Source organism: Alligator mississippiensis, chromosome 7 (assembly GCF_030867095.1).
Source record: "Alligator mississippiensis isolate rAllMis1 chromosome 7, rAllMis1, whole genome shotgun sequence".
NCBI lineage: Eukaryota > Metazoa > Chordata > Crocodylia > Alligatoridae > Alligator > Alligator mississippiensis.
This window is the reverse complement of record NC_081830.1, coordinates 18,168,941-18,195,164: the sequence shown is the minus strand read 5'-3', so window position 1 is coordinate 18,195,164 and position 26,224 is coordinate 18,168,941. Positions and strand designations below refer to the sequence as shown.

Genomic DNA, 26,224 nt, shown 5'->3' with positions numbered 1-26,224 from the left:
AGATGCCTTTCTCCCACGGCAGTGGGCTTTTAGCCACGGTGAGCAGAGCTGCTGAAGTCAGTCCCCTATTATCATATTTAATTGCCCGCTTGGTAACCTCTGGTAAATGATCAGAAGATTGTGATAGCAGCAGGTTCTGATGATGTAAACATGAGCTACATCTCTCTAAATCATCCGGCAAGCAGCTCCAGTGGAGAATGGTGATTTATGTACCCCTAGCGCCTTGAGCCCCCCTTCCCCGGCTGACAGAGCCAGCGGTTTAATCTGGGATGGGAAGCAGGAGGTAAATCACTTGATTAAAAGCTCTACCTAATTTAGAAGAGAAGGAGGGAGAGTAGAGCCCATCCATTTAATTTATGCACAGAAACGGCAAAAAGCAGATGCTTTGAAATGGGCCAGCGAGGCAATGAGAAAACAAAGATTGTCAAAAGAGCAGGAGGGAAAACTCCAAGCTTGGAGCAGATCCTGGAGGAGACGCAGGACCAGCAGCATGATTGGTTTTCCCAATCAATGCTGCCCTGTTTGGTTTAGCTGACAGCACCCACCTTCCACAGGGCCAGCAATTGCTGCAAATGCAAGGACCCCTTGCAGAAATGCAGTGGAATCAGGTTATCCAGGCAGGCTCCCTTGTGGACAGAGCTGGGGAGGTTCTCCACTTTAGCAGGTGATTTCTGGACGTGGGTGATGCTGCCTACCAAGAACACACTTTGCATCCCTGTCTGGTCTCTCAGCTGTGAGCAGATGGGGGGCCATCTATCCCAGGGGTGGGCAATTATTTCAGGCGGACGACTGCTTACTGAGTTGTGGCAAGCCATCGAGGGCCACATGACAGGCAGGCAGGGGCAAATAAATATTAATTCTCTAAATTTTTTAGGGGCTGGATAGAATGGCATCTGGCCCGTGGGCTGCATTTTGCCCACCCCGATCTATCCCCTAGGGTAGCGCTCATGGCAAAGTGCCCTGGGAAAGCACAGGGATGTGGTGCTGTAGCAGCCTAGGCAGGCTCTTGACAGTAAAGGAACCAGCTTGAACTTGCAGCTGTGCCAAGCCCTTCCTTGTCCCCGTCTGGAAAATCCAGGCTGCTCCCAGACGCTGTTTGGCCGACACATTTCACCAGCAGTAGCCCACGCACGCCCTGCAAACATCAGTCATGCAGCAGCCCCAAGGGACAGTCCCGTTCCCTGTACCTAGCTCACTCCACCTCTGCAGCCTCCCCTCTCCCTGCCCAGGGTGCTGTGCTCAAGCTCTCGATTGAGTCGGAGCCTCTTCGAGGAAGATGAGCTCAGCTTCTGATCTGGAAAAAAAAAGTGCTCTGAATTTTCCATCTCTGCCCTCTTGCCCCCACGGCTCCATTGGGTGCGAGGCCTGAGTCCTGACCCAGCAGTGCTGTGTCGAACCTGATGACTTGAATTGCACGGCCAGCCAGATGTGTGCAGGCTGTGACGGGACGGGCACTTTTCTGCGTCACACTAGCTGAGGTCCCGTTTGAAGGTCGTTTCCTCACTTTTTTCATCTCTGCAAAGATGAAAAGCATTTCTCGGGAGCCGGATGGTTTCTTGAGGCGCTGGGGTCGGCTCACACCGTAAACAAGCCGAGGCAGCAGGGAGCGTATTGGAGCTGGTGGGGAATCCAGCCGCGCAGGAGGATGGAAAGCAAAAAAACCTGCTAAGGTCACAGGAATGTAATCAACTTGGCTATCGCAGCGGCAGGCAATTACATCAGAGCATTGTGCTGCCTGCCAGGAAGAGCTAGAACTGGCATTTCTGAATCAAAATATTTCTGGGGTTGTTGTCCGCCCCCATCTCAAAACTTTTCCGTAGCAAATTTGGACGAAAGTATTTTTCCATTGGTCACGTGTCCATGGGAAGGGGAACCCTCCCTTCCTGTTTTCTCCCCACTGCTGCTCCTGGCCCCCCAGGTCTGCAGTGAGGATAAAATGTATTACTGAAGGTTACTGAGGTCAGCAGCGGCCGTGTCCTGTCCACCGTGGTGTGATAATCTGAAGTAGAGGAGCCCATGGAGAGAGGGTCAGAGCAGATTGTCCATCCTCTCCTTGGAAAAGGGAGCGAGATCCTGCAGTACGGTAGTACCAGGAGGCTTAGAAAGAGGGAGCTGAGGATGGCAAAGAAGCAGGGTTCATGTGGCTGTAAAAATTGGGGGATCTAGTGTGCAGGGTCAGCAATGGGGCCAAGCTGGGGCAGGATGCCAGACACACAGCAGAGGGTCTTCCGATACATTTTCTGCCTCGACTGTCCGCACAGCAAAGGAAGAGCTCCAAGGACAAGGAGAGCAGATCTGAGCATCTGGCTGAGGTGGTGGGAGCCGGGCCCACAACGCGACGAGGGGCAGGGAGCCCTGGGCTCGCCCAAGCGTCCGGCAGGGATGCAGTTAAAGTTCCCCATTCAATTGGTCACATTTGAACATTTCAACTGGAGCCCAGCTGTCCTCCGAATGAAGTGATTTCATGAGAGGAAGGCAGTGCACTTGGAAGCTGCCAGAACATCTGGTTGCAGCCCATGGCTAATTCCTGAATTTGCCTCAGCAATGCTTGGATCGAGCTCCCTGCCTGAGGAACAAAAAAGGAAATGCAAGCAGCGCTTTCTGCAGTTTTGGGGAGCCTGGGTGCAAGCAATAAGGAAATCCTTCCATTCCTCATGCTACTGTGCAAAGGACAAGCTGAAACGGAAAGGGCAAGGGGGCCGTGTGCCGGTGAGAAAGCCAGGGAATGCTGATTTATGACCTTTTTAAGGCCTGTTTCAAAGAAGTTGGAGAATTGAATTGAGTTGGGAGGTGCAGGATGAAAACAGTGACTTTGCAGTTACAAAATGCATATACATCGGCGTAAAGCCTGTCCCCACCCAGCCTAGTCGGAGTGCCGTGGGGACTCGGGGGCAGAGAGGAGGCTCCCCAGGGACACAGCACCAGAGCTGGGGTCGGAGGCTGGGATCGAGTACGGGGGGGGCAAACGCAGAAATGAGCCCCTGTATTTATGACCTTGTGGGGTCTGACTGGGGAGCTGCCTACGTGCCACTGAGCAACATTTCTCATGCTCGCTTTTTTTCATGACAATACCTATTGTTCTGAACAAAGGTAACGGGAAATGCTGGAAAGCAATGGGAAAAAAAAGCCCATGGCAAAACTAATTGGCATTTCTCAACCTGCTCTTGAGTTTTCCCTAGGACCCAGTATGTGAGTTGGAGCCCATGCAGCCCATCTATGAGCACTCGGGAGCATGGCACGGAGCTGGGGGCAGAGGGCTCGAGCATGCACTCGGCCCGAGGCTGATTTTGAGGAGCCTTGCGGTTAAATGCTGGCACGTAACAGTGTCTACACCAGCCGCTCTGTCCCCCGGTGCTGCTAACAGGGACTCGGGGTTTGCACAAGTCCCCTCTGGAACTGGTACAAATGTCAAGGTGCTACCAGACGGTCTTGGTTTAAGTCTTTAATCATTACAAGAATTCCAGATTCATTACAGAAGAGTTTAAAACAATAATATTTCTCCATACAAAGGCAAAATAAACTTTTCAAGTAACAGTGTCCTGGCTCTGGAGTTTAACAGCCAGTGACTTGGAGGGAAGGGCTTGGTGAAAACCAGGCATGAAGGCCCCTTCCCTGCAGAGGAACTGCTCCGTTGGGGGATCTGGACGTAGCCTTCAAAGCCAACAGCACGGAGGGGGAGTTTACTGAAGGCTGGTAACACGGCGTTCAGAGCACTGCAGGGTCTGGCACAAGGAGAGGCCAAAAAGTGGGCTGTGGCCTCATGTAGAAGAATGCACTCTTCCCTGCCACAGCCCAAGCTACAGGGCTCTGGGTTGTTTCTATGCTAACAAAAAGATCCCGGGAACATTCCTGCGCACATCTGGTGTTTCCGATAAAAGGCAGGGCTGGGGTTTCTATAGAACCAAAAGTGCCATTGGACAAATAGTGTTCAAAGACAAGGAGGGGTGGGGACGGGTGGGAAGGTAATGTCACGGGATATTTCCAGCAGAGCCTGGGAGAAGCGTGTCCCAGACTGTACCTCCAAAGGGAGCTCTCATCTCACCTTCCCACTGGGAAGGAAACATGTATGCCCCCGCAGTATGGGGTCTTGCTGCTGGAAGGACCAGGTGCGTGTAAGGCACTCGAGGATTGTTTTGGGGAAAGCGTTGCACTGGCTGGGGCAGGGGAGAGGTGGAGGGTCGCTCATCCACACATCCCTCTGCCTCCTGGAACGAGAGTGGCACTGGGAACACGTGGCAGGAAGCAGAGCTGGCCCAGCGGCAGGGATGGGACACGCTGGAAGCAGGCACGGGTACAGACTGAATGCACAGTTGGCAGCAGGGTCAGAAATGCTCCAGTAACCTGTGTGCTGGATCAGAGCTCCCGGCCATTTCCAGAAGCCCAAAAGTGGCCCCACAGCTCTGGACAAGCCATTTCTCACTGCAGGATGGGGTGCAAATTATTCATTCTTCCCTGCGAGGAGCCAATGCCCATGGTGAAGGCTGGGAAAGGTGCTTTTCTCCCCCCCGCACAGACAAAAAGTCCCGACCCCACCATGGACCGTATGCTAAACCCCCTATTTTTAAAATACAGAAGACAGGCGCTCTCTAGCCTGTTGCTATTACACATTTGTGGCAAAGCGGGTGCGTCACAAGCTCTGCCCAACTTCAATGACTGCACGAGGCCCTCTGCTCCAGGACCCAGCGCCAGGGCAGAGGCCAACAGAAGACCTGACAAGAAGGGGAGGTGAACGAGAGGAGGGAAAGGCCATTGATATAATGACAACGTATTCCCAAAAGGCATCAACACATTATTATTATTATTATTAATATTATTGTTTAATACAACCCCATATAAAACTGAAGCAGCAGCAGCAATTCTTATGGAGGGACCTAAACTGAAATAGGTTTAGAACATAATTTAAAAAAATAAAAACAGCAAAAGTAGCAAAATATATGAACTTTTTTTTTTTTATAGCAACAGATATCTACCAGCCACTAGTACCTTTCTACCAAACTGGTATATCTCTGGCAACAACCCTTTTAAAAAGACATGTAAATATATATTCATATTTATACATATTTTTAGCTATGTACACAAGATTTTTTTGTTGTTTTTAGCACTGGTATGTTTGGCTGCTTCTTCTAGTATCAGTGCTGAGCAGGTGTATATGTTGTATCTGGCCACTTCCAAGGTACCATGTGTTTGGTCAGCAAAGCAAATTAGAATTGGAATTAATAAGCCATTGGCACCAGCCTTAAAACCATCTCATATAGCAGTATCCACACAGCCTGGGCTCCCGAACCACCCAAGAGAGCGATGGTCCCAAAGCATTAAGACTTCCTAGTTAGCACTTCCTCGCTGGAGGCCGAGCTGCCGCAGAAATCCACTGCTTAGTTATGTCTGTAGCTTATCAAGCTGTTTCAGTTAAAATCGTACTGTGTTGAAAGAATAAAACAGGAACAGCCCAGCTTTTCCTGGCCTCCTCGGGAAGTTCATGTCCGCAGGATCCTTTTCAGAGAAGGGAATGCACATCATCAACTGGCTCCAGGTGCAGGAGCCTGAACTGGTTCTCTCACCGGGCACTGGCCAAAGAACTGGATTCACGTTTAATCCACTGGAAATATTCAAGCATAGATTTTGTGGAAAGGAATTAAAGACAAACCGTCAGGAGCGTTCACAACTAAGGCGGCTGGAGAAGCTGGCACGAGGTGGTGGTGGTTTTGGCTATATGAGATGCTACGGTTGGATCTTGGAAATCCTTTTATGCAATAGCTAAACATGACTGATGGCTGTGCAGACAGCAATCCCGCCAGCAGCCTGGGTGGCGGAGATGCGCGCGTGCACACATACACACACAGGCAGGCAAGCTTCTTTGCCTGCCTAGGTCCTTAGACCAACACGGCTACAACCAAAAACCCTGCACATACAGACACAGAGTTTGCAGTCTGTTGTTGGCGAGTCCCAGCCTCAGCGTCGTTTCAGTCCCCCGTTGGCGTGCTGAGGTGGGTACTTGGGAAGACAAGGTTCATCTGGAAGAGGATCATGAGAAAAAACAGAGTCCTCTCCCGAGGAGCACGTGGAGCTGCGGGTGTCTGGGAAACTGGGAGAATACTGATCCAGCGGCATGGAGAGATCCAAGTACTCCTGGAGGGGACAAAACCCCGAGGACATAGTTCAGATTAGGGCTCAAGAGCCCAACATCATCCCAGGGTCAGGGCCCAGCTGGGAGCAGGCCATATGCTGGGCACACAACACTAAAGAGAGGCAACAGGCAGCACTCATTTCTCAATGGGGAGGGAGCATTTGCTCTTGTGGGAGATGCAGGCATGGAGCCTCCCTGGACACCAGTGCACAGGAGCTCTGCTGCAAGAGCCAGCGGCTCCAGCTCCCTCCCTCAGGGACTAAGGATGAGAAGTGACTACGGGCAAGCCACAGTGGTGCAGAGATGCCACGCTGGGGCGTCTCTCCCAACAGCAGGACCATGCGGGGGAGTTTGCCTTCAGACCAGGCATCCTTTACCTGGTTGGAGGTCATGGCCACGATCCTATCCAAGTCCTCTACCAGCTGCTTAAAGGTGGGTCTCTGGGATGGGACAGCGTGCCAGCAATCTCGCATCATCATGTACCTGGGGAGCAAGCGGGCAAGGGGGAGGAAACCATGAATAAAGGGGACTTGAGGAGTTATGCTGCTGTCACACAGGCTGGGCTGGGGCAACAAATCGAGCAGTGAGGACATTAGTCCTCAGGATTAAAGCTAATCCTCTTCATTAACAAGAAATCACTCCCTGTTGGCAGGGCTGGTGAGGGAAGGACACAGAGGGCTGTTCTAGGAGGAGGTTGTAGCCCACGGTCAAGCCAGGCCCTGCTCTGGGGTCAGTTTGGGATTTGTCCTGCTGAGAAATAACAAAGGAAGATGCTGGTTATTGCAAACAGGTTCAGCTAAGGTTTCTGCAGGGCTGGAAGCTGCTGGGAACATCACTCTGAACATCTGCTGCCTCCCAAAGCAGGCACCTGCCTTCCAGCTCTTGCCTTTGTTGCCTGTGCTGTCAGGCAGGCTGGTTCTTCCTTGCAATAAAACCCTTTGCTGCTTGACTAGCTGCAGTCCCCACTCTGGTTTCAAGACAGCCCCAGAGACTTTCTGTTGGAGCAGGAATGTACTGCCAGGAGGACAGCAAGGAGTGGGACAAAAAGGACACAGGCTAGAAGGACAGGGGTTTGCATGAGCTCAGAAGGGCAAGGCCAGAGAGAGACCTGTTTCCAGACCCGGCCTGAGATGCAGAACAGATGCCAGCCTATATGACTCTCCAGATTCGCAAGCAGAATGGGAGGGGATGATGGGGCCACAGGAGAAGTACAGTTTCTACGGCAGGAGAAAGCTGTACAGCAGCTGGGGAGCAGGCAGGGCAATGGCCCAGGTGCAGGAATGCTCTCCTTGGGGACAGCGGAGGCTGAGAGGGAATGGCCAGGAGTAGGTTTTTGGCCCTCACTCTGCTGCTTAGAGGATTTCCTCCCTGGCTTGGGTTTTGTGAAAGGGCCCCCTTCTTCCCCTTATTCAAGCCCCAGTTTTCCAAGGCCGTTTGATTTAAAAACATGCCCAGCTAACAAGCTGCCAACTGATGCTGTTAGAAACAAGGGAGCAGGGCTGGCAGCTGGGGAACTCAGGAAGACAAAAAGGGATGTAGATCAGTGCACAACGCCAGGCAGCAGCCCAGAGCTCCTCCCGATCAGAGCCAAGGGGGACTGACACCCAGAAGCCAGAGCTCAAAGTCAAGGCTCCTGCTTGACTGTACGCTAGCACAATGGCCCTGGTGCAGGCAGAAGAAAGAGGCAGATAAATGTTTGTCCACTCTCCCTTCCCCTGGCCGAAAACCGTACTCACAATTCGTTGGTGCAGTTGCTGGGCTTGTCCATCCGATGGCCTTCTTTCAACAGCTTGAAGAGCTCCTCGACAGGCACCCCAGGGTATGGCGAGCCGCCGAGCGTAAAGATCTCCCACAGCAGCACCCCAAAGGACCACCTGACCCATAACACAAAGGTTCAGTGTTGCACTGGCATAGCTCTTGCCACAGCACCTCAGTCCCACCCATCTGCCTGATGCATGGTCCTGTGGGTAGCTGGGAGCATGGGGAGTGGCACCACTGCCTTTCATTAGCCAGCTACAGCATCAGCGAGGGTGCCCGTGGGCAGAACAAGAGCTTGGTCCAGCAGTGCCAGCTGCTCCTGGGCACTCAGAGATCTGAGGCTCTCCTCTGCTGCTGGTTAAGATACTGAGGCCAAGGACTGCAGAGCTGGCTAGTGATTTCGGGTGCCCAGCTTAAGAGATCTTAAGGGGCTGTACTTTGAAACCAGGCCTCTTGAAGCTGTCTCAGGCCAGGCAGCCACAGGTACGCATCTTGGCCTAAGCACCAAATCCAAATGCTACATATAGTTAGCCCGCACATCCCTGTGGACTTGCACAGCTTCACCCCAGGGCAGCATAACAGCAGGATCACAGAGTCATAGACAATGAGGGTTGAAGGGACCTCAGGAGGTCACATCTAGTCCAGCCCCCTGCTCCAAGCAGGACCAGCCCCAACTAGATCATCCCAGCCAAGGCTTTGTCAAGCTGGGTCTTAAAAATCTCCAAGGATGGAGCTTCCACCACCTCTCTGGGTAACCTGTTCGAGTGCTTTACTACCCTACTCATGACAGAGTTTTTCCTAATATCCAACCTAAACTTCCCTCGCTGCAACTTGGGCCCATTGCTGCTTGTTCTGTCATCTGCCACCACTGAGAACAGTCCGGCTCCAGCCTCTTTGCAGCCCCCCTGCAGGGAGTTGAAAGCTGCTATTAAATCCCTCCTCAGTCTTCTCTTCTCCAGACTAAATAAGCCCATTTCCTTCAGCCTCTCCCCATAAGGCATGTCCCCCAGCCCCTGAACCATTTTCATTGCCCTCTGCCGGACTCTCCCATTTATCCACATCAGTTGAGGTCAGAAGGATTTCAAGGACATGGTCATGAGCATTAGGTTTCTTTAGAGAGATTGTTTAAGGTCAGGGAAGAGCTGGGGTTGGCCACGGCCATTCACTGTGGAAAACAAGCCAGTTCCACAGCCGAACAATTTGTGTCTGCTGGCAATAATTGCCACTTCATTAAATTAAGCTGAATCACATCTGGTGCCTGGCACCTTTGGAATACACCCAACGTGCCAGATTGAATGAGCAGTACCAGGAGACTTCAGGGACTGCTAAATGAATACAGTATGGCGAGATGCCACTGAAATAAGGGGAGACACACAGGCACGGGTGCAGGCCACTGTACTGACCCAGCATGCCGGGCAAGTACAGGTGGCTAGTGATGCAGATGGACCATGCTACAGCAGAGAAAGGAGGCCAGGTCAATCTAGCAAGAGGCAGGCAATATCTTAGGGACAGAGTCAAGGGGCTGGCAGCTTTCACAGTCTAGCCTATCATTTGAGATGCTTCCTGGCTCAAAAAGTCTTGCTGCGATACAGACTTCCACGTGGCAGGCAGAAGGGCTGTGTACTCACACGTCGCTCTGATGGGTGTATATTCTGTCGAACAAGGCCTCTGGAGCCATCCACTTTACTGGCAGGCGACCCTGGAGTGAAACAAAGTGCCTCACATCAGCACAACCCACGGGAGGGGAGCATGACTGATGGGGGGTCCCACCCCGCAGGACTCGATCCAGCCCAGGGCACAGGTATCGGGGAGTCAGAAGACCTGGTCAGGTACCAAATGTCTGGTTAAGACGGACCTTTGGCAATGCCCCATGCCTTCCGGGGCCAATACAACTGCCCTGAGCTGGGGGGAGGACACGGCAAATGCTGCTTAGGAAGCAGGCAGCTGTTTGCTGTGAAGAGCAAAGAAACCCCTTGCAAGGGGGGACTTCTTCCTACTTACAGGGCAGCCAGGGCTCAGAGACCACGATTTTGCTACAAACGCTGCCTTGGAAGGTCTCCAGCCAAAGTCCTGGCAAAGCCCATAGGAAAACCCATCACCCCCAATGCCGAGCATGAACACGGTCCTCGTGTCCTGCTGCGCCACTCACGTTAGTTGTTTTCTTGTAGTAATCAATGTGGTGGATGTCCCGGGCCAGCCCGAAGTCTGCAATCTTCATCACATTGTCTTCTGTCACCAGGACATTCCTGGCAGCCAGGTCCCTGTGAATGCACTGAGGAGAGCACGGGGCTCGTGAGTGAGACTGTACTCTGCCCAGGTCCAGCCCCTGCCGCCACAGCCGGCGGATTAGCAACGAATGGCCCCAAGTTCAGCCTCCAGCTGGCCTCCAAAGGGCTCCTGCTAGGATCCCAGAGGAGGAACCCATAAGTTGTGAGGGGGGCTGGCTGCAAAGCCCTGATGTGTACCCAGCCGAAGCAAGAGAGGTTGTGCATTTATTCCAGGCCAGCACAAAGGGGCTGCAGGTGTGAGCTCTGGGAGAGTCACTCCTGCCCCGCCAGGCCCGAGACTGGGAGCCCCAGATCCTTGCCCTCGGGCCGTTATTCAGGGCAGGGCTCTACCGCTGGGGGTGGTTCAGATGGGTACTCAATCACAGAGCCCTGAGCCTGCCAGACCCTGAAGCCTGTGGCCTCCCCTGCCTGATGGGGCTCTGGTTTGACTGCTGTTCCAGCGAGGGGATGTGGGAGCCGCTCACCTTTTTGGAAGCCAGGTACTCCATCCCCCTGGCGACCTGGTAGGCACAGGATACCAGGTCCTTGAAGGAGAGCTGCTCCTCGGGGATGCGAGAGGGGTTGTAGCAGTACTCCATGCCGGGGGGCCGCCGTGCCTGCAGGTACTCCCGCAGGTTGCCTTTGGACGCGTACTCCACAATCACGTACAGCGGACCTGGGGCAAAGGTAGGAATTAAATCCTTTTCTCCTTTCCATTGGTGTTTTCCCCCTCCTACCGCCCCACGCCCATCCACCACATCATCTCCGGCCAAGCGGAGAGGCAGGTGCCTGGGCTTTCACTCACGCGTGCAGCGCTCACCATCCTGCGTGCAGGCTCCCAGGAGGTTGATGATGTTCTTGTGCTTGCCGATCATCTTCATCATCTCCATCTCTGAGATGAGGTCCGAGAGATCCTTCTCCGTGGCATCCGCTGAGAGAACGGAGAGAGGTCAGGTCACGTGGGGTTGGGGCAGCTAGGATAAGCCAGGCACCTCTGAGCCTGCAGACTCTGTGGCCTGACTACTCCTTTGCTACACAGGACCCTTCCCACAGTGGTGCTGGGAGCCCCATCCCAGGCACTGGAGCCAGTAAGCACACATACTGCCTCTTCCATAAGCACAAGAGGGAGCCAGGCTCTCGCTAGGCTGAGGCAGACACACATTTGGGCAGGTCCTCAAGGGGCTGACAGCCACCACTTACACTTGAGCATCTTCACTGCCACTTTAGTCACTCGGTTTGGCTTGTCCTTGTCCAGGCCAATGGCTTCAGCCAGAACCACCTGCCCGAAGCAGCCTTCCCCCAGCGGCTTCCCCAGGATCAGCCTGGAAGGGAGGAGGGAGGCAGTTATAACAGAGGGCAAAGGAGGTACAGCTAGGGACAGTGAAACTTGGGTTGCCAGACCCTAGAGAAAGAGACCCACCTGTCCCTAGGCAGCTCCCAGCGAGGGTCTTCGGGCAGTTCGTATTCAGAAACGCCTGCCAGCATGGGGGTCCCGCTGGAGGAGAGCCGCGAGGGCCGGACAAGCATCACGCCCGAGTTCATGGAGGAGCTGGAGTCTGCAGACACCTGCAGCGGAGAGAGCCCGGGACAGTGGGTTACCTTCAGGAAGCACCTGGGGTGGGGGCATGTGCAGGGATAGAGGGAGCTGCTCTGGGGGCCTCCCTGGGGTATGGAGGCTGCTGCAGGTGCAGTGACGCAGTGCCCTGGTCCAGCCCGCCCTCAGCACTGCTGTCCCCCAGCTACAGGCGTGGGAGCCAATGCGCAGAGAAGGGAGGTGACCTGTCAAAGGCAGCAGTCAGGGAGGGGGACCCAGGAGTCACGAACCTCATTTCCCAACTCCATCCAAATGTTTACCACGGCCTCCTTCCACTGCAGAATGGATGAGCACGCACACACATGCATGCACATGTACCCATGTGCACACACTCCCCTCCCTTCCCTTCCCCTCCAGGTGTGTCAGCTGTCAGTGGGACCCAGTCCTAGCGCCTCGGGCCTGACCCCTCAGTCTGTGCCACGCACAACGCCATCTCAAGCATGTGTTTGATTCCTGCTCACAATGGCTCCTTCCCCAGTGCCACAGAGCCTGGGCACGGCTCTCCCTGCAAAGGGGCTTTCCCTGCAATGAAGGTGGCCCCATCCAGGAACAGCCCAAGAGGCAGGGCAGGAGGGAGCTGTCTCCTGGACTGCAAGGAGCATGCCTGTGCTGTGGGGCTGAGGAAAGGATGAGGGTGTCCAGGGATACCCCCTGGGCTGGCTGACAGCGGGAGGAGCTGCCCCTGCTCCTGCTGCGCTGGGATGGAGGGGACTGAATTGTTTGTAGTTGATATCCTCTATGTTGGTGTCACATACACAGCCCAGGGAGCCCAACCGTCTCTTTCTGCGAGGTACGCTCCCTTGCTCCTCTGTTAAATCCTTCAAGCCCATCCTGATCCCATTACCTTTAGCAACCTGCCATAAAAGTCAAGGGAACGCAGGGAGCCTCAGACCAAGGCTCTCCCAGCTCCGTACAGAAACCGCCTCTCCCTCCCTCTCCCCAGCCTTCCCATCCAGAGGCTCACAGGCTTGGCACTGGAAGGCCAGCCAGCACCACTAATCCTCAGGCTGTTAGGAGGAAACTGAGGCACAGAGAGGGGAAAGTTGCATTGGTCACACTGCAGTGTGGATGGACGTCCCCTGTGGGCTGAAATCAGCCAGACCCAAAAGCTCTGGTCGGGTTTGACAGGGAAACAGATAACATGTTCTTGACGATGCCTGCAGAAAAGCAGCTGTAGCTGCATCGGCCCTCTGGCCTGTGCAAACGCAAATAGGGCCAAGGGCCAGGGCAGCTGTGTGGGGCAGGGGGAGGTGGTAGGTGCAAGCAAACCCCCTATCTACTTTCTGTTACCTGTCTGCGCAGTGGGATGCTCTTGGCCAGCTTGTGCACGGCCAGCTGGCTGTTGAAGTCGGTCTTCTTGGTGGTGCTCTTCATCTTGTAGATGATGACAGTCACCACCATACAGGAGATAAGGAAGGCCCCTGTGCAGTAAATGATGATCTCCAGGTACACGGGTGAGGTCATCAAGGCTGGCTTTTCTTCCATGGCTGGGTCAGCGTGAACAAGGCATTAGCAGGGCACAGCCTCTCAGGGCAGTGTTAAGCAAGGAGGGGTGCGACACTGGCTCCTGGAGGGTGGGATGAGGCACAACCCTCCCAGGCGCCCACCCTCGCTAGCTCTGCAGGTGAGCCCGTGCCGGGCGTCAGCTATCCAGGAGTCTGAGCCCTCCCTACAGAGGGTCATAAATGCAGCCCAGCATACGCCAGGAACCAGCAGCAGCCAGGCAGCTCCCTCCAACCCTCCCACGCCCATGTGTGGCCGTGCTGGTGAGGCATGCTGTTTCTTGGTCAGATGCAGCTTCCCCTTCCCTCGGTGCCAAGCACAGCCTTACAGAGAAGCACGCACAAGACCTCCCCCCACAGGGATGTAGGTTGGTGGGAGACAGCTGCTCAAGGGCTCTAGGCCAGCACGGAGGGGTCTGGGGCCAACACAGCCGGGCTGCAGCCAGAGAGGATGTGAATGCAGGGCCAGGACCCTGGGAGAACGTGGGCACGGGGCTGGCACCTGCTGCCAGGCGCAGGGCTGGGCAAGAGTGACAGGTGACAGGTGGGGGACTTGCTGGGGCTCTCCGGCTAGGGAGCAGGGGAGGCCAGGCTGGGCCTGGCACCAATTCCCCACTGTCGGGGTGATACCTGCTCTGTTTCAACCACTGCCAAGGGGCAAGGTCTGCACGTACAGTGTGAGCTCTCTGCTTGGAGCACGGGGGCCTGGTCCCTTTCTTTCTCCATGCCTGGAGGACGAGCCAGACACAGAGGGGCTGCAGCATTTCCTTCCCCAGTTGTCCCTGATCTGCTCTGAATGAGGGCTGCAGACTGCTGGAGACAGTCACTGGGAAGAGCCATGGGACAAGGAGAGGCAAAAATAGCTCCCTGTCCTTGTGAGACAGAGAGCAACGTAAGAAGGAATCACAGCTATTAAAAATAAATTGCCCGCAGGACTTGGGGATTTAAAAAGCAATTATGTGCAGCACCTTCCATAGAGATCCTTTACGTCAGGAGACCAAAGCTGGGCCATGGGGGCCTTGCCTCCCTTCCAAAGAGCCTAGGGATTCTCCGCTTTACTTGCAAACCAGCAGCCCACCTGCAGGCGCGTGGCCTGGCTGTTCACACAGAGCCACAGACCAGTCAGAGACAATGCTGGTGCTGCAGCTGAGCACAGTGCCTAGACAGACCCCCCACCCCAAGCCTCCCTCTCCCAAAAGAATGGAGAGCCTTGGAGAAAGGCATCAGAGGGAGCCCCCATCCCTTGTGCCAGCCCCACTGGCGAGAAGCAGGCACTGAAGAGGCCAGGCCTGACAAGGGAGGAGGAGCTGATAACCCAGAAGGTTTTTGTACAAAGGCACCACCATGCCGGCTCCAAAAACTCTCTGTTGCTGCCAGTTATCAGACCCTTGTCAGGGGCATTGATGGCCCACGATCGGTAGTGGCATCAACGTGGCGTGCCCAAGTGCACCCATGCTGAAGCAGCAGCTCCCGCCCGCAGCAGGCACATGCAGAGAAACCGTGCGGCAGCCGTCCCCCTGAGGCCTGCAAGCACCCCGGGGCTGGGCTCCATTCCTCCAGGGCAGGGCCAGGGCTGCGCCTCCTGGGAGTGCATGAATGCATGCTTGTGTGTGGTGGTGCATGCAGCGGGGGCCCTGAATCTGCAGCTGCAGCAGCACCTCCCGCACTAAGCTGAGTTTGTGATTTTTGCCCACAGGTGCTGCATTCGCTGCCTCTCCAAGAATCCCAGCCCCTTCTGGACTAGCTGCCAGGGACTCCTTCCAATGGCAGGCCTGTGGCAGGGGGGGACAGTCACCTGTGGACAGCTGTCTGCTGGGTTTTGGTCTCCATTTAACCTCTTGCCACAGCACTTCCAGGGCAGCCAGAGGCATAGCTGCTTCCCAGTGCTGCTCAGAGCATCATGGAGATGGGAGCCAATCTTTTATTAAGCTCACCAGGCTGAGGTCTCAGCTCTGTGTTCAGCTTGGGGCTGTATGGGGTGGGAGTAGCAAGTTGGATGCTGGCTTTGCCCAAGTGAATGGAAGTGCCCATTTCAAATCTGACTGAGCCACTGGTTAAACTGGACCTTTGATATATGCATTGCCCGGCCAGGGAGAGAGCCAGTAGGTGCAGCCACCCACTGCAGACCATCTTGAAGGTGGTGAGGTGGAAGGGGTCAGGTGCAAGTGGAGCAAGTGAACCCCACTCGGACAGCCAGGCCCAGGGACAACATTACATTTGATCCCACTGACCCCCAGAAGATGATGCCTGGGCAACTCATGCTGGAGTGCTGAATCCCAGTTGGTTCTTTACAGCGAGGGACTCAGAGTGTTGCCCCCGCTGAAAAAGCCAGGCGTGGAGGTAGGGGTAGAGGGGGAGGCAGCTGTGTGCTGCTCCCCAGCACGGAGAAGGTTTCCTGGGCTCTCTCCTAGGCCTCAATGCATATTGGATCCAGTACGGAAGCAAGGAGGGAAAGGGACAGTGGAAGAAGCCGTATATACCTTCGAGAACTGTCAACCATGCAGAGTGGTGGGAGATCCCAATAGAGTTACCCGCCAAACATGTATACTCCCCAGCATCCTCAAATGAGACATTCCTTAAGTGAAGGACTTCCATTTCTTTGTCTGTTGTGTTAACTCCAGCCGTCTAGAAAGGAAAATGGAAGCAAAAAACGGACAAGCAAACCACATGAGATCTTCTAAGAACCAAGGTGGAGCAGGGGGAGTGAGGTGCCCTGGTGTCTCATTTGCCAGACACCTGGGTAGCAGAGAGAAACCACCGTAGACCTGTTAAAGAGAACCCTTAGGACGACCTCTTTTCAGGCTGGCCTAAGGAGATGTTGGTTAAAACCCTTCACCAAACGGAGTTTCTTGCCCATCTGAACATGCTGGTGATGGGCTGCATGGAAAAATGGACCTCAGACAGCAGAGACTGGCTTAGTTTCATGAGGCTGGGGATGAGAAGGGGCTGGAGGGGATGGAAAGGGGCATGGAGTGAAGGAATGGCCAGGGGGGTGACACAGGAGGAAAGGACACTGTATTGTCTCCTAAGCACAGTCAGATACGGTGCACAAGTCTAGATTTGAAACGGGGCAAACGAGAAAACCAGGTCGAAATTTCCATATTTATATACATATGTATGTATTTTGGAGGAGCGATAACTTAGTAAAGCCCCCCCGCCCAGACTCAGCTGTGCCAGGAAAAGCACAGTGGGAGTGAAAGGGGACAGCCGGGGTCTGAGCAGCAGGATGCAGGAGTGGTTGAGATGCACCTATCGCATGTGTTTCATTAATACAGTGGGAGAGAGGAGGGAGGAAATGTCCAGGAGGGGAAGACAAACAAGAGTACAAAACGAAGCCAGTCGCTCTGAGGATTTTTCCATGGCTGTTGGCACCAGAAATACAGCAGAAACAAGAGAGCCCAGAGTTTTGTTTTCCACCAGGAGGGACTGACTGTCCAAGTAAAATCCCAGTCAGTGTTCTTCAGTTTACCTTTTGCCATGGGTCTGGTGACAGTGAGCCACGCAGACTGGTTAGCCTCGCCAATATAATTGGAAACCTTACAAACATACTCCCCGCTCTCGGCCTCTGTCACATTATACAGGGTCAGCACCTCCGCATCAGAGCTATTAATTCCCGAGTGCTAGAACAAACCAACAACACAGGAGTCACATTGAGATGGTCGGACATGGTAGCCCCCTGAACAACAGCAATCGCATCACCCGTGCCTTGGCCTTGGCAGAGGGCAAGTGGGCAACTGGTTCAGACCCTCTGCTCTGCTCCCCTAGTCAGGGCATCTGTGTGCAGGAGCAAGAGTGTCTCGCATGCAGCTCCAAGGGGCCTGCGACACGAGGGAAGGTGGATGGTGAGTCTGCAGGTTACAGTGAATCGGGGCCCCTGAGCATTCAGTCACCGGAGGAGTTAGTCTGAGACCCTGCAACCCCCTACCCGCTGTTTGAATGAACCAAGGAGCCCCGCCTCTGCCTTGGATAAATGCACACGCCTTGCTTGATAGGGAACAGATTTCCAAGTAGGGCACTTGGGTGGCCATAAAACCCCCTGGGTAAAAGGACGCAGTGGGTCTGTTCAAGGGGCACAGACTGGTGACACTGCAGAGAGGCCAGTCGGCAGGGTTGATTTACCATCATCATGTGTGCCTGTGTTTTTTGCATGGGTTATTTTTAAAACAATCCTGGGGTGAACTGGTGTGACCCTCTCCCAGCTGGGCGCCTCTCGTAGCATGCAGAGCAAGGACTGCAGGTCCTCCCTAGCAGCCTAGTCCCTGCCATTTAGGACAACCCCGGACCTCACCCCCACCCTCCAGTTGGGTGCTTCAGAGGGCAATGCAAAGCCATTTTCTGCTGGAGACCAGTGCCTGCCTGGCCCAGCTCTGTCATGACCCTAATAGCATGGAGGAGAGGACCAACAGGACCACCTGTCGTGCCTCAGCTCAGCTGCTCAGGAAACTGGCAGCTAGCCCAGGTACAGTGGAAGCAGACATCAATCCCCTGCCCGCTGCTGAAGCACTGGTTTCTACCCTAAACGGCCTCCTTCCCTGACTGGTTTCCACCTTGCTGGCCCAATCCCCGGGCGCCCCACCACAGCCATGACAAGAAGCCAAACCAACCCACCCAACACGAAGCCTCACCTTCAGGATCTGGACATAGGGCAGGTTATCAGGCCCAATCTTGCTGCCATTGACCTCGATGTGCTTCAGCCACTGAATGTGGGGCTGGGGGTCACTGTAAACCTTGCACACAAACTCCACATTGCTGCCCAGAGCCACTGTCTTGTTTGCAGGGAGCCCGGCTTGGAGGATGGGTCGGTGAGGGGACCTCTCTGGAAGAGATGGCAAGGCAGAGGATGAGGGCAGAGCAGCCAACCAGTCCAGCGAGTGAGTGAGGGGCAGCTCGGCCCCTGCCCTCGGGTTCTCATGGCCACACTTTCTACGTGAAAGCACTATGTGCATGCCACTGCTTCATGAGCAATCCTGCCTGAGGACCCCATGGAAGCCTTGTCTCAGCACGTCTTTGGGCGCTTCTGTGTCCACCTCCTGTCCTGCCCCAGACTTGTCCTTCCCACAGCATGCAAAACACTTCTCCCAGGACAGCTACAGGGCTCAGGGAGCAGAAAGCACCCTCTGGGCAAGCACTGTGCAGGCAGATGCACTGGGTATCGCTCCTCCAGCCCTGCTAGCTTGGACTTCCTTGGATCTGGGCTACTGGTTGAAGCAGGTCATTTAAATCTAAAGCTGGGAGACGTGCCAGAGCTGCCACAAAATCCGCTACGGCCCTAGCTACTGGTTTTGCATGGGAGGCGTTCTGAGGCTGAGGTGATGGGCGGCAGTATAAAACCCTACAACAGGCAAGCAGAGCAGATGCACACAGGGTTGCAAGACCAGAGGGTCACTCTGAGCCCTGGGAGCTGCACGATCTCTGATCTCATGCTGTGGACAACTTCTTTGAGCGAGACCCTAAAAGCACAGCCACTTCCCTGATCTGGGGGAACAGAGTTGGCACAGCCCCCGTGAGCAGCCCTGGACCTCAAGCAAGCACAGCTATGCGGGCCGGGCCCTTGCCCAGCTGCCCCTGCTCCGAACAGCCAGGCTTGCACAAGAGAGGGATGAAAAGTGAGCGTAGCTCCCCAAAAACAAAGAGAATGAGGCAGGCGGCTGCTGCGAGGAAAGGTCCCATTGCCGGCCACTACCTTCACATCTTTGCTTGGGATGTGACAAAGCCGGGATTAAGGAGTTACTTTTCCATTGCCAGAGGCCGGGGCCAAGATCTTTTTCATCCCAGCCAGTCACTTATTAAAAATCCAAGGGGAAGGCTTCCGCAGCTGCCTTCCCTGCTAATCCCTCTCGCTGAGCGACCCCCTGCTTCCCCCCATCATACTCATTTCCCGGAGCCGGTGTCACAGGGCTGGTGCTTCCCCTGCCAAGGGCTCCCCTCACCTCATGCTCACCTGCGCCTTGAATTACACAGCAGGCTTTCTGCCCCTCCGCTCCTGCTTCCTGCCCTGAGAGGTACAACCAGGGCTGGTCTGAGGGGGAAGCCAGAGCCCAAATAACTGCTTTTACTGGGCTGGAGAGAAAAGGAGCATGCAGCTGACAGGTCTAGAGGGGGCTGCCAGCAAAAAGCCTGGAGTTCCTTCCAGAGAGGGAGAAAAGCCTGGCGCTCCTTCCCAGACATCTCGCTCTCTGGTAGGATACCCGCTCTGCCCAGTCCCATGGAGCCAGGGCTTCCCACCGTGCTGTGGAGTGAAGCTACCCGGGCGCAGAGGAGCATCTCAGATGGAGACAGGGGCCATAAAGTGTGCTGCGCAGTGGAGCTTCACAGAGGGGATGGCGCAGGGCTCTTCCTCCGGCCCCTGCAAGCTGCTGGCCCGGCTCCTACATGCCACGAGCATGAACGAGAAGCGTGGCTGCATCGGAGGCCTGCTCCTTGCACCCGCACACCTTCTCACGTGCGAATTGTGCTCTCCCCGCTGCAGACCTCGGCCCCGCGTGGACATCTGCGAGGCGGCCTCGGAGAAGGCAATCCTTCCCCTCCCTCTTGCAGGGTGGTGGCACCAAGGTGGACCCTGATGAGCAGCGAGCACGCTGGCGTCCGGGACCCCTTCTTGCCTTGGTAGCCTGCCCCAGGGGACCGTGTGCCAGCTCACAGTCCTGCAGCAGAGACCTCCCCTCCATTGCAGGAGAGCCTTCCCCCTCCAAGCATTCCTGGGCCTGAAGCCAAGCAAGTGATTAAGTGACAGACCAAAACAGGAGCCCCCCTCCCCATTTGCCCCGTGGCCCATCAGGAGCAGGAGCGGGGAGGGAGGAGCGCGGCTGCTGCCAAGTAAGGCTGTTTCCGGCTGGAATAGCCATCAGTTCGCTCCCCGGCGGATGGGGCCAGCTCAGCCCCCTCGGCACAAACAAACTGAGTGTCTGGAGCAGGGGAGGGGGCACGGACAGGTGAAATTCTTCTCCCGAAACTAAGGGGAGGGGGCTAAACATGGCTACCTATTCATCTGAGGTCAAAGGTCAAACAAACCTAATGAGGGCCTAGCCCGTTAACAAAGAGCCTGCCACTGTGGTGAGTGAGCATTAACAAACCCCTTTGTTCCCCTGGCTGACTATTCCCTTCAGTTTGCTCAGTGTAATCAAATTAAATCACATTTTTAATGGTTCATTTACTGGCATTTAGAACAACTCCACATGTGGAACTGCTCAGGCCAGCCTTCCCAGCTGGGAACGGCAGCTAATAAGGTGATTAAAAAAAAATAAATGTTTCTGTCTGGCCCGCAAAATTATTCCAACTAAAATGACTAAATAAAATTGAAAAAAAAAAAGAAGGAAAAAAGCAAATGCCAGCTTTGATGCAAACCTTTCAGGTTTGTCTTCTCTGGGGGGGAAACTGAGCTGAGATGAGACCAAAAAAAAGACGGGTCTAATTAGAGCCTGAGCAAGAGGGAAAACAACATCCACCGTCTGCTGAGGTGCCCGTGCTGTTCACAGCACGGTGGTATCTGAGTGCCCCCTGCTAACCGCAGCTCCACAAACAAGCTCTCTTGCCCACCTGCAGGCGGGGAAAATGGAGGAGGCACGAGATTGCATTTTGCCCCGTGTCCCTGGGCGTGTATTTGCACACATGCACACAAGGAGCTTTGAGGAGGGAAGCCGGGGTGAAGGAAAGGGCTTTGCATTGGGCTCGAGCACAGGGAGGCTCCTGGCCATTGTTCACTGGCCTGAATAGGACAAGGCAGTGTTCCCGATATGCCTGGGAAGGAAACCGAAATACAGCAGGTGCTGAGTGAGGCATTGGGGGCTGGCTCCATGCACAGCGCTGGTGCTGAGCTCAGAGATAGCTCCTTGCCGTGCTTTTTTACAACGCTCCCATGAGATCCAGCTTCTCAGGGCCGGAGACAGCCAGAAGAGACCAGCATCAGACAAGAAGAATGGTGCAGAATAGCGCCAGGGTCGGACATGGCCTTGTAACCAGCTGAGGCCTCACCTGAGCGGAGCAGTGGACTGTGACCTACTCGCAGGAACCAAAGAGGCCCTCTGCTCCAGTTCTCCCCGAAGACAGCGATGCTGGAGGGCTAAGGGGAGTGAGGGCAAAGAAAATGGAAACCACTGCAAGCAAAACTGGAAAGGCCTGGAAATTTACACCACCTGGAGGGACTGGTTCTTCCCCACCTCAAGCCGGGGTGGTCACGAATGAACGGAGAAGAGCAAATGTAGTATCTGCAGTTCAGAAAGGGGGAAGAAAAGAAATCCAGGCAACCACGAGCCCATAGCCTGACCTCATGAGCTTGCAAGGCTTCAGCGGGAATTCTGATGGCGAAAAAGCAGTAAAAGACACAAAAGTAAACCGAAAACGGAATAACGTGCAATGGGGATTGCCAACAGCAGATCGTGCCAGGCTAAGTGATGCCTGTCTTTGATAAGATAAATGATTTCCTAGACACAGGAAATGCAGTAGATCTAATCTATCAGAGGCCTGAAAAGTACCTGCTATGTTGCCACATGGTTAATTATTAGTTAAACTGGAGGAAATGGGATTAGTGGAAGAACTGCCAGGTGGGTGAAGAATGACTACAGGGGAGATGGCAGCAGAGCATCGAAACAGGATGTGTCAAGCTGTAAGAAGAGGTCACTGGAGGAGCTCCTAGGGATAAGCCGTGGGAACGAGCCTGCTCAGTAGAAGTTTGGCACAAGAAACAAGAGGGAGTGGGTGAACATGGCTGACGACACGCAGACGGGGAACATGGATTGGGAGATCATGCAGAAAAATGTGGGCATCTGGTGCTGCAGCAATAGAAACAGGATGATGTTCAGCAGCTCACGCTACCAGGGAATGTGCAGGGGCTGAACCACCAGCACTTCCATTGCAAGCTGGGAGCTCACCAGCTGCACATGATGGAGGTGGAAAAGACCTCAGCAGGCGGGCTGGTCACATGGTGATGCATAGATGTTAGGAGCTGGAAGGGACCTCACAAGATCATCAGGCCCAGCCCCCCTGCCCTTGGGATGATGAGGCACCAGTGTGATGTGGCTGTGCAAAAGGAAAATGCCTTCGCTAGAACTATCAGGGGGAGAGGAAAATGCTAGTGCCTTGGTACAATGCAGGGATGCGATCTCATCTGCAATCCTGGCTACAGCTGGGTCACCTGTGCTCCAGAAAGCTGAAGCGCAGTGGGAACAGGTGCAGGGAGGGGGAACTATGATCATCCAGGGAACGGCAAGCCTGTCTTGTGAGAGAAGGATGGAAGAGACTGGCTTGTTCAGTCTAGGAACAAAGAGGCTGGGAGGGAACAGGACTTCTCCCAATAAATACAGGGAGGAGGGAGCAGAGGTTTTGAAGCTGAAGGACAAGGCTGGTGCAAGAACAAATTGGCATAAATAAAAAAAGCACAGCCTGGAAATCAGATGGCTCCTAACTCCCAAAAAGGCAAGGCTCCAAAACAGCTCCTCCACTAGGGGAAAACCTAACTCCTTGAAGATGGAGCTCAGTGACCAGGATTACACCACGCAGCCGCTTCCAGTTCCTACAAGGGTCACTAAACACCCTCAGGCTACTGCAGCTTGAGCCACAAAGCTCAGAGATCCTCACCCGCAGGGCTGGCTGGAGGGATGTGCCTTGGGGGAAATGGTCCTCATTGCGCAAAGCCTGCCTTCCAAATGGGATCATTGGTGCACGAGCTCGGGTTCCCAGTTGCTGCTGCTTCCTCAGCTTCCAAGTCCACATGAACACCTCCCCCTGGCCCCCAGCATCCCAGGGAGAGCCCCTGTGACTGCCAAATATGTGCACAGTGACAGCAGGATCCCTGTGGCCAAGAAGCCTCTGATACTGCCAACAGTCTGCAAGCCACAGTACCTCTGCTGTGTGAACAGGAGCACTGGGCAGGGGCTGCCTCTGCTTCTGCCATGTGTCCGACCCCTTTCTTTGACCCCCCATGGATACACTTTTCCCCCTTCCTAGCCCAATCCGCCTCCACTGTCCTTACCCACTACGTCGAGCTGGTAGGTGTGGTTGATGCTGCCATATCTGTTCTCCACGATGCAGGTGTAGTTGCCTTTATCGGACGGCACCACTGAGTCCATGATGATGCTCCAGGTGGCATACCGAACCTAGGGAGGCCAAGACAAAGCCAGTGCGGTGCGGTTATTATCCAACAGTTCTCACGTCTGCTTCTCCTGAGAGCTCAGTCGAGCAGGGCAGGGCACTGGCCAGGTCAGGGCTGCACTGGACAGAACCCATGCCTTCTCCCTCTACAGCATGTCAAACCCATCCCTGACCCCTTGCCCTGTGTCATGGGCAGGGCATGAATATCACTCTGAGGTCACCTTTTCCCTTTGCTTGCAAAAGGCCAGTAATTGTTCCCAGCTGTCCCAGGCTGGGCTGGCCACAGAGACAGCTGCATCTGGAAACAGATGTCGTCCGTTGAGTATGGTGGGCGCAGCCTGCCCCCAACCAGCCCAGCATGGCCCTTTTCTCTTCTAACATGGCAGGAGCAGAGCTACCCTGCTCTAAGGCATCCAGCACCCCCCAAACAGGCTGTTCCAGCCAGCACTACTAGCCAGGAGGCCTCTGCCCCCCAGCTCCTGCACTGCATACATTGGAGTCCAGCGGTCCCAGGGCAGAAGTCAGGATATCCAGGGAGCAGAATTGGATGCCGTGCAATTCCAGAGGGCTTGTGGGATGAAATCTGAACCATCCACCCACAGGAGGCTAAACCAAACAGCTCCCACGCTGTCCTGGGCCTTTAGCCCTGGCCATTCCAACTCCGAAAAGCCCGCTGCTCCCTCGCACCTGAGACAGGTGACTCCGAGCAGCGAGTTCCCCCCGAGCTGTAATGAATGCGAGGATGTAATAAATGGAGCAGAGAGTCGTGACGTGGCTGAACTCCTGCTGTCTGTCCCTGGCAACTCACTAGACCTTGACGGGACACAGGCCAATGGCTGGATCTCATTTGTGCAATAAAATGCATGAGTCAGATGCTGGTGAATAATCCAGCCCTGCTCGCTGACGGAGCGTGGAGCAGAGAGCTGACTCAGACCGCCTCTCCAGCAGGATGGGGACAGGGTCTCCCTGGAGATCTGTGGCTCTTAATCACGGACAGAGGAATCTCGCTACCTAGGGCAGTGGTGGCTGTGGCCTGGGTCTGATCCAGCCACATGGTGCTCCCTGCACCTGACCCTGATTCCTGTTTGACTGGTGGAGTCACCAAGTGGGACCTCCTGCTACCAGAAGCTGACATAGGAGGGGGTCCCACAGTCACTCAGATGCAGGAGGTTAAACCCAGTTACGGTTAAGAACTCCTCGTCCCCACCCATGGCAGCACCCATGTGGTTGGGCTGGTCTGCACTGAACTTGCGGTGCATCAGCAGGCAGCTGTATCACAAAGCAGGCATGCTAAGCCCTCCAGCTGCTCCAAAAGTCCCTCAAGGCCCAATATTCAGGTCACTTCAGGCAGGGGGAAGTCAAAATTAGTGGCTGCAAAAGGCTGTCGGAGAGACGCAGCGTCTCCATGGAGCTCTGTCACACGTAAACGGGAAGGGGTAATTATCTGGAAATGGTGCAGAAACCCCTCCAGATTGGTTTGAAACTCGGGTAATTATCTGATGCGTGAACTGAGCCTCATTAAACCACTATTGATTCCTCCTGAGAGACTCTGGCCAGATGCTCAGCTTTCGGAGAAGGAGGAGGAAGAAGGACAGAGTTTCCCTGAAGGCGCTCTGAAAGGCGTCCTGCTGATGCAGGGGTCTGGGCCACGGAGCAGAGAAGGCCGTGCTGCCCTGCTGAATCTCTCAGCACCTCTTGTTCTCCTGGCAGCTCAGGAGAGGTGGTTCAAAACCCAAGGACAGCACTGCAGCAGCAGCAACTGCTGTTGCCTTGGGCACTGTCATGGGTGCAGCCAGGTGATTTTCCTGCCTGTTCAGAGCTCAAAAACAAGGGAGAAAGGGTGCCCCAGAAAGCACAGGGTGACTCTGCCAGTCAGGGCAGCTCCATGCTAGGTGGGCGACTGCCTGGTACAGTCTCTTTTGGCGACTGGCCGCCCTGGGAGGCTGCTCTGCTGACCCCAGCTCCCCTTCTTGCCACACAGCAATGGCACATAGGAATCAGAGCCCCCAAACAAGATCTGCCCCCACGCAGCTCCCTATGCACTTGCTCCACGTGCCTATTTTTCTCTGCTTTTGGATTCATGGATTCATAGATGCTCAGGTCGGAAGGGAACTCAATGGATCATCGAGTCTGACCCCCTGCCCTGGGCAGGAAAGAGCGCTAGGGTCAGACTGCCCCCAGCCAGATGCCTGTTCAGCCTTGTCTTGAAGACCCCCAGGTAGGGGAGAGCACCACCTCCCTTGGAAGCCCGTTCCAGATTTTGGCCACCCTTACCATGAAGTTTTTCCTGATATCCAGCCTAAATCTGCTCTCTGTCAGTTTGTGACCATTGTTCTTTGTTACCCCAAGAGGCGCCCCGGTGAACAGAGCATCTCCAATCCCTTGCTGTGTCCCTCTAATGAATTTGTAGGTGGCCACAAGATCACCTCTTGGCCTTCTCTTGCAGAGGCTGAAGAGGTCCAGGTCCCTCAGTCTCTCCACATAGGGCTCGGCCTGTAAGCCCCTAACCACACGAGTGGCCTCCTCTGGACCCTCTCGAGGTTATCCACATCCTTCTTGAAGTATGGTGCCCAAAACTGGACACGGTACTCCAACAGCGGTCCGATCAATGCCGCATAGAGGGGAAGTATCACCTCCCTGGATCTATTTATCATGCATCTGCTGATGCACGATAACATGCGGTTAGCTTTGCTGATGATTTTGTCATGCTGACGACTCATGTTCATCTTGGAGTTCACTATACTGCAGTCCACTTCTGTGCTGCTGAGAGGGTCACTTCCCAGCCAGTAGGTGGGCTGGATATTTTTGTGCCCTAGGTGCAGCACTCTGCACTCATCCTTGTACAGCATCCTGTTGTGTACTTCCCACTTTTCTAATCTGTCCAGGTCTGCCT

General features: G+C 54.7%; 1 protein-coding gene across 10 annotated transcripts in view; it reads right to left on the bottom strand.

Annotated features, from left to right (window-relative positions):
- Window positions 1-3,427: 3,427 nt before the first annotated feature.
- The window catches only part of FGFR1 (fibroblast growth factor receptor 1), a 55,295-nt gene continuing 32,498 nt past the window's right edge, over window positions 3,428-26,224 (bottom strand). For 3 of the 10 annotated variants that reach the window (XM_059730663.1, XM_059730664.1, XM_059730662.1), the window contains 13 exons: window positions 23,213-23,336; window positions 17,871-18,061; window positions 16,715-16,865; window positions 13,028-13,230; window positions 11,570-11,715; window positions 11,350-11,471; window positions 10,955-11,080; window positions 10,635-10,825; window positions 10,032-10,154; window positions 9,511-9,581; window positions 7,861-7,998; window positions 6,502-6,607; window positions 3,428-6,126 (listed from right to left, as the gene is read on the bottom strand). In XM_059730663.1, coding sequence (XP_059586646.1) covers window positions 5,950-6,126; window positions 6,502-6,607; window positions 7,861-7,998; window positions 9,511-9,581; window positions 10,032-10,154; window positions 10,635-10,825; window positions 10,955-11,080; window positions 11,350-11,471; window positions 11,570-11,715; window positions 13,028-13,230; window positions 16,715-16,865; window positions 17,871-18,061; window positions 23,213-23,336 — 1,869 coding nt within the window. In that variant the 3' untranslated portion in view covers window positions 3,428-5,949. Of the gene's footprint in view, window positions 6,127-6,501; window positions 6,608-7,860; window positions 7,999-9,510; window positions 9,582-10,031; window positions 10,155-10,634; window positions 10,826-10,954; window positions 11,081-11,349; window positions 11,472-11,569; window positions 11,716-13,027; window positions 13,231-15,725; window positions 15,871-16,714; window positions 16,866-17,870; window positions 18,062-23,212; window positions 23,337-26,224 lie in introns of all 10 variants that reach the window. The other 7 variants (XM_019491438.2, XM_019491437.2, XM_059730660.1 and 4 more) reach the window with 4 other exon arrangements.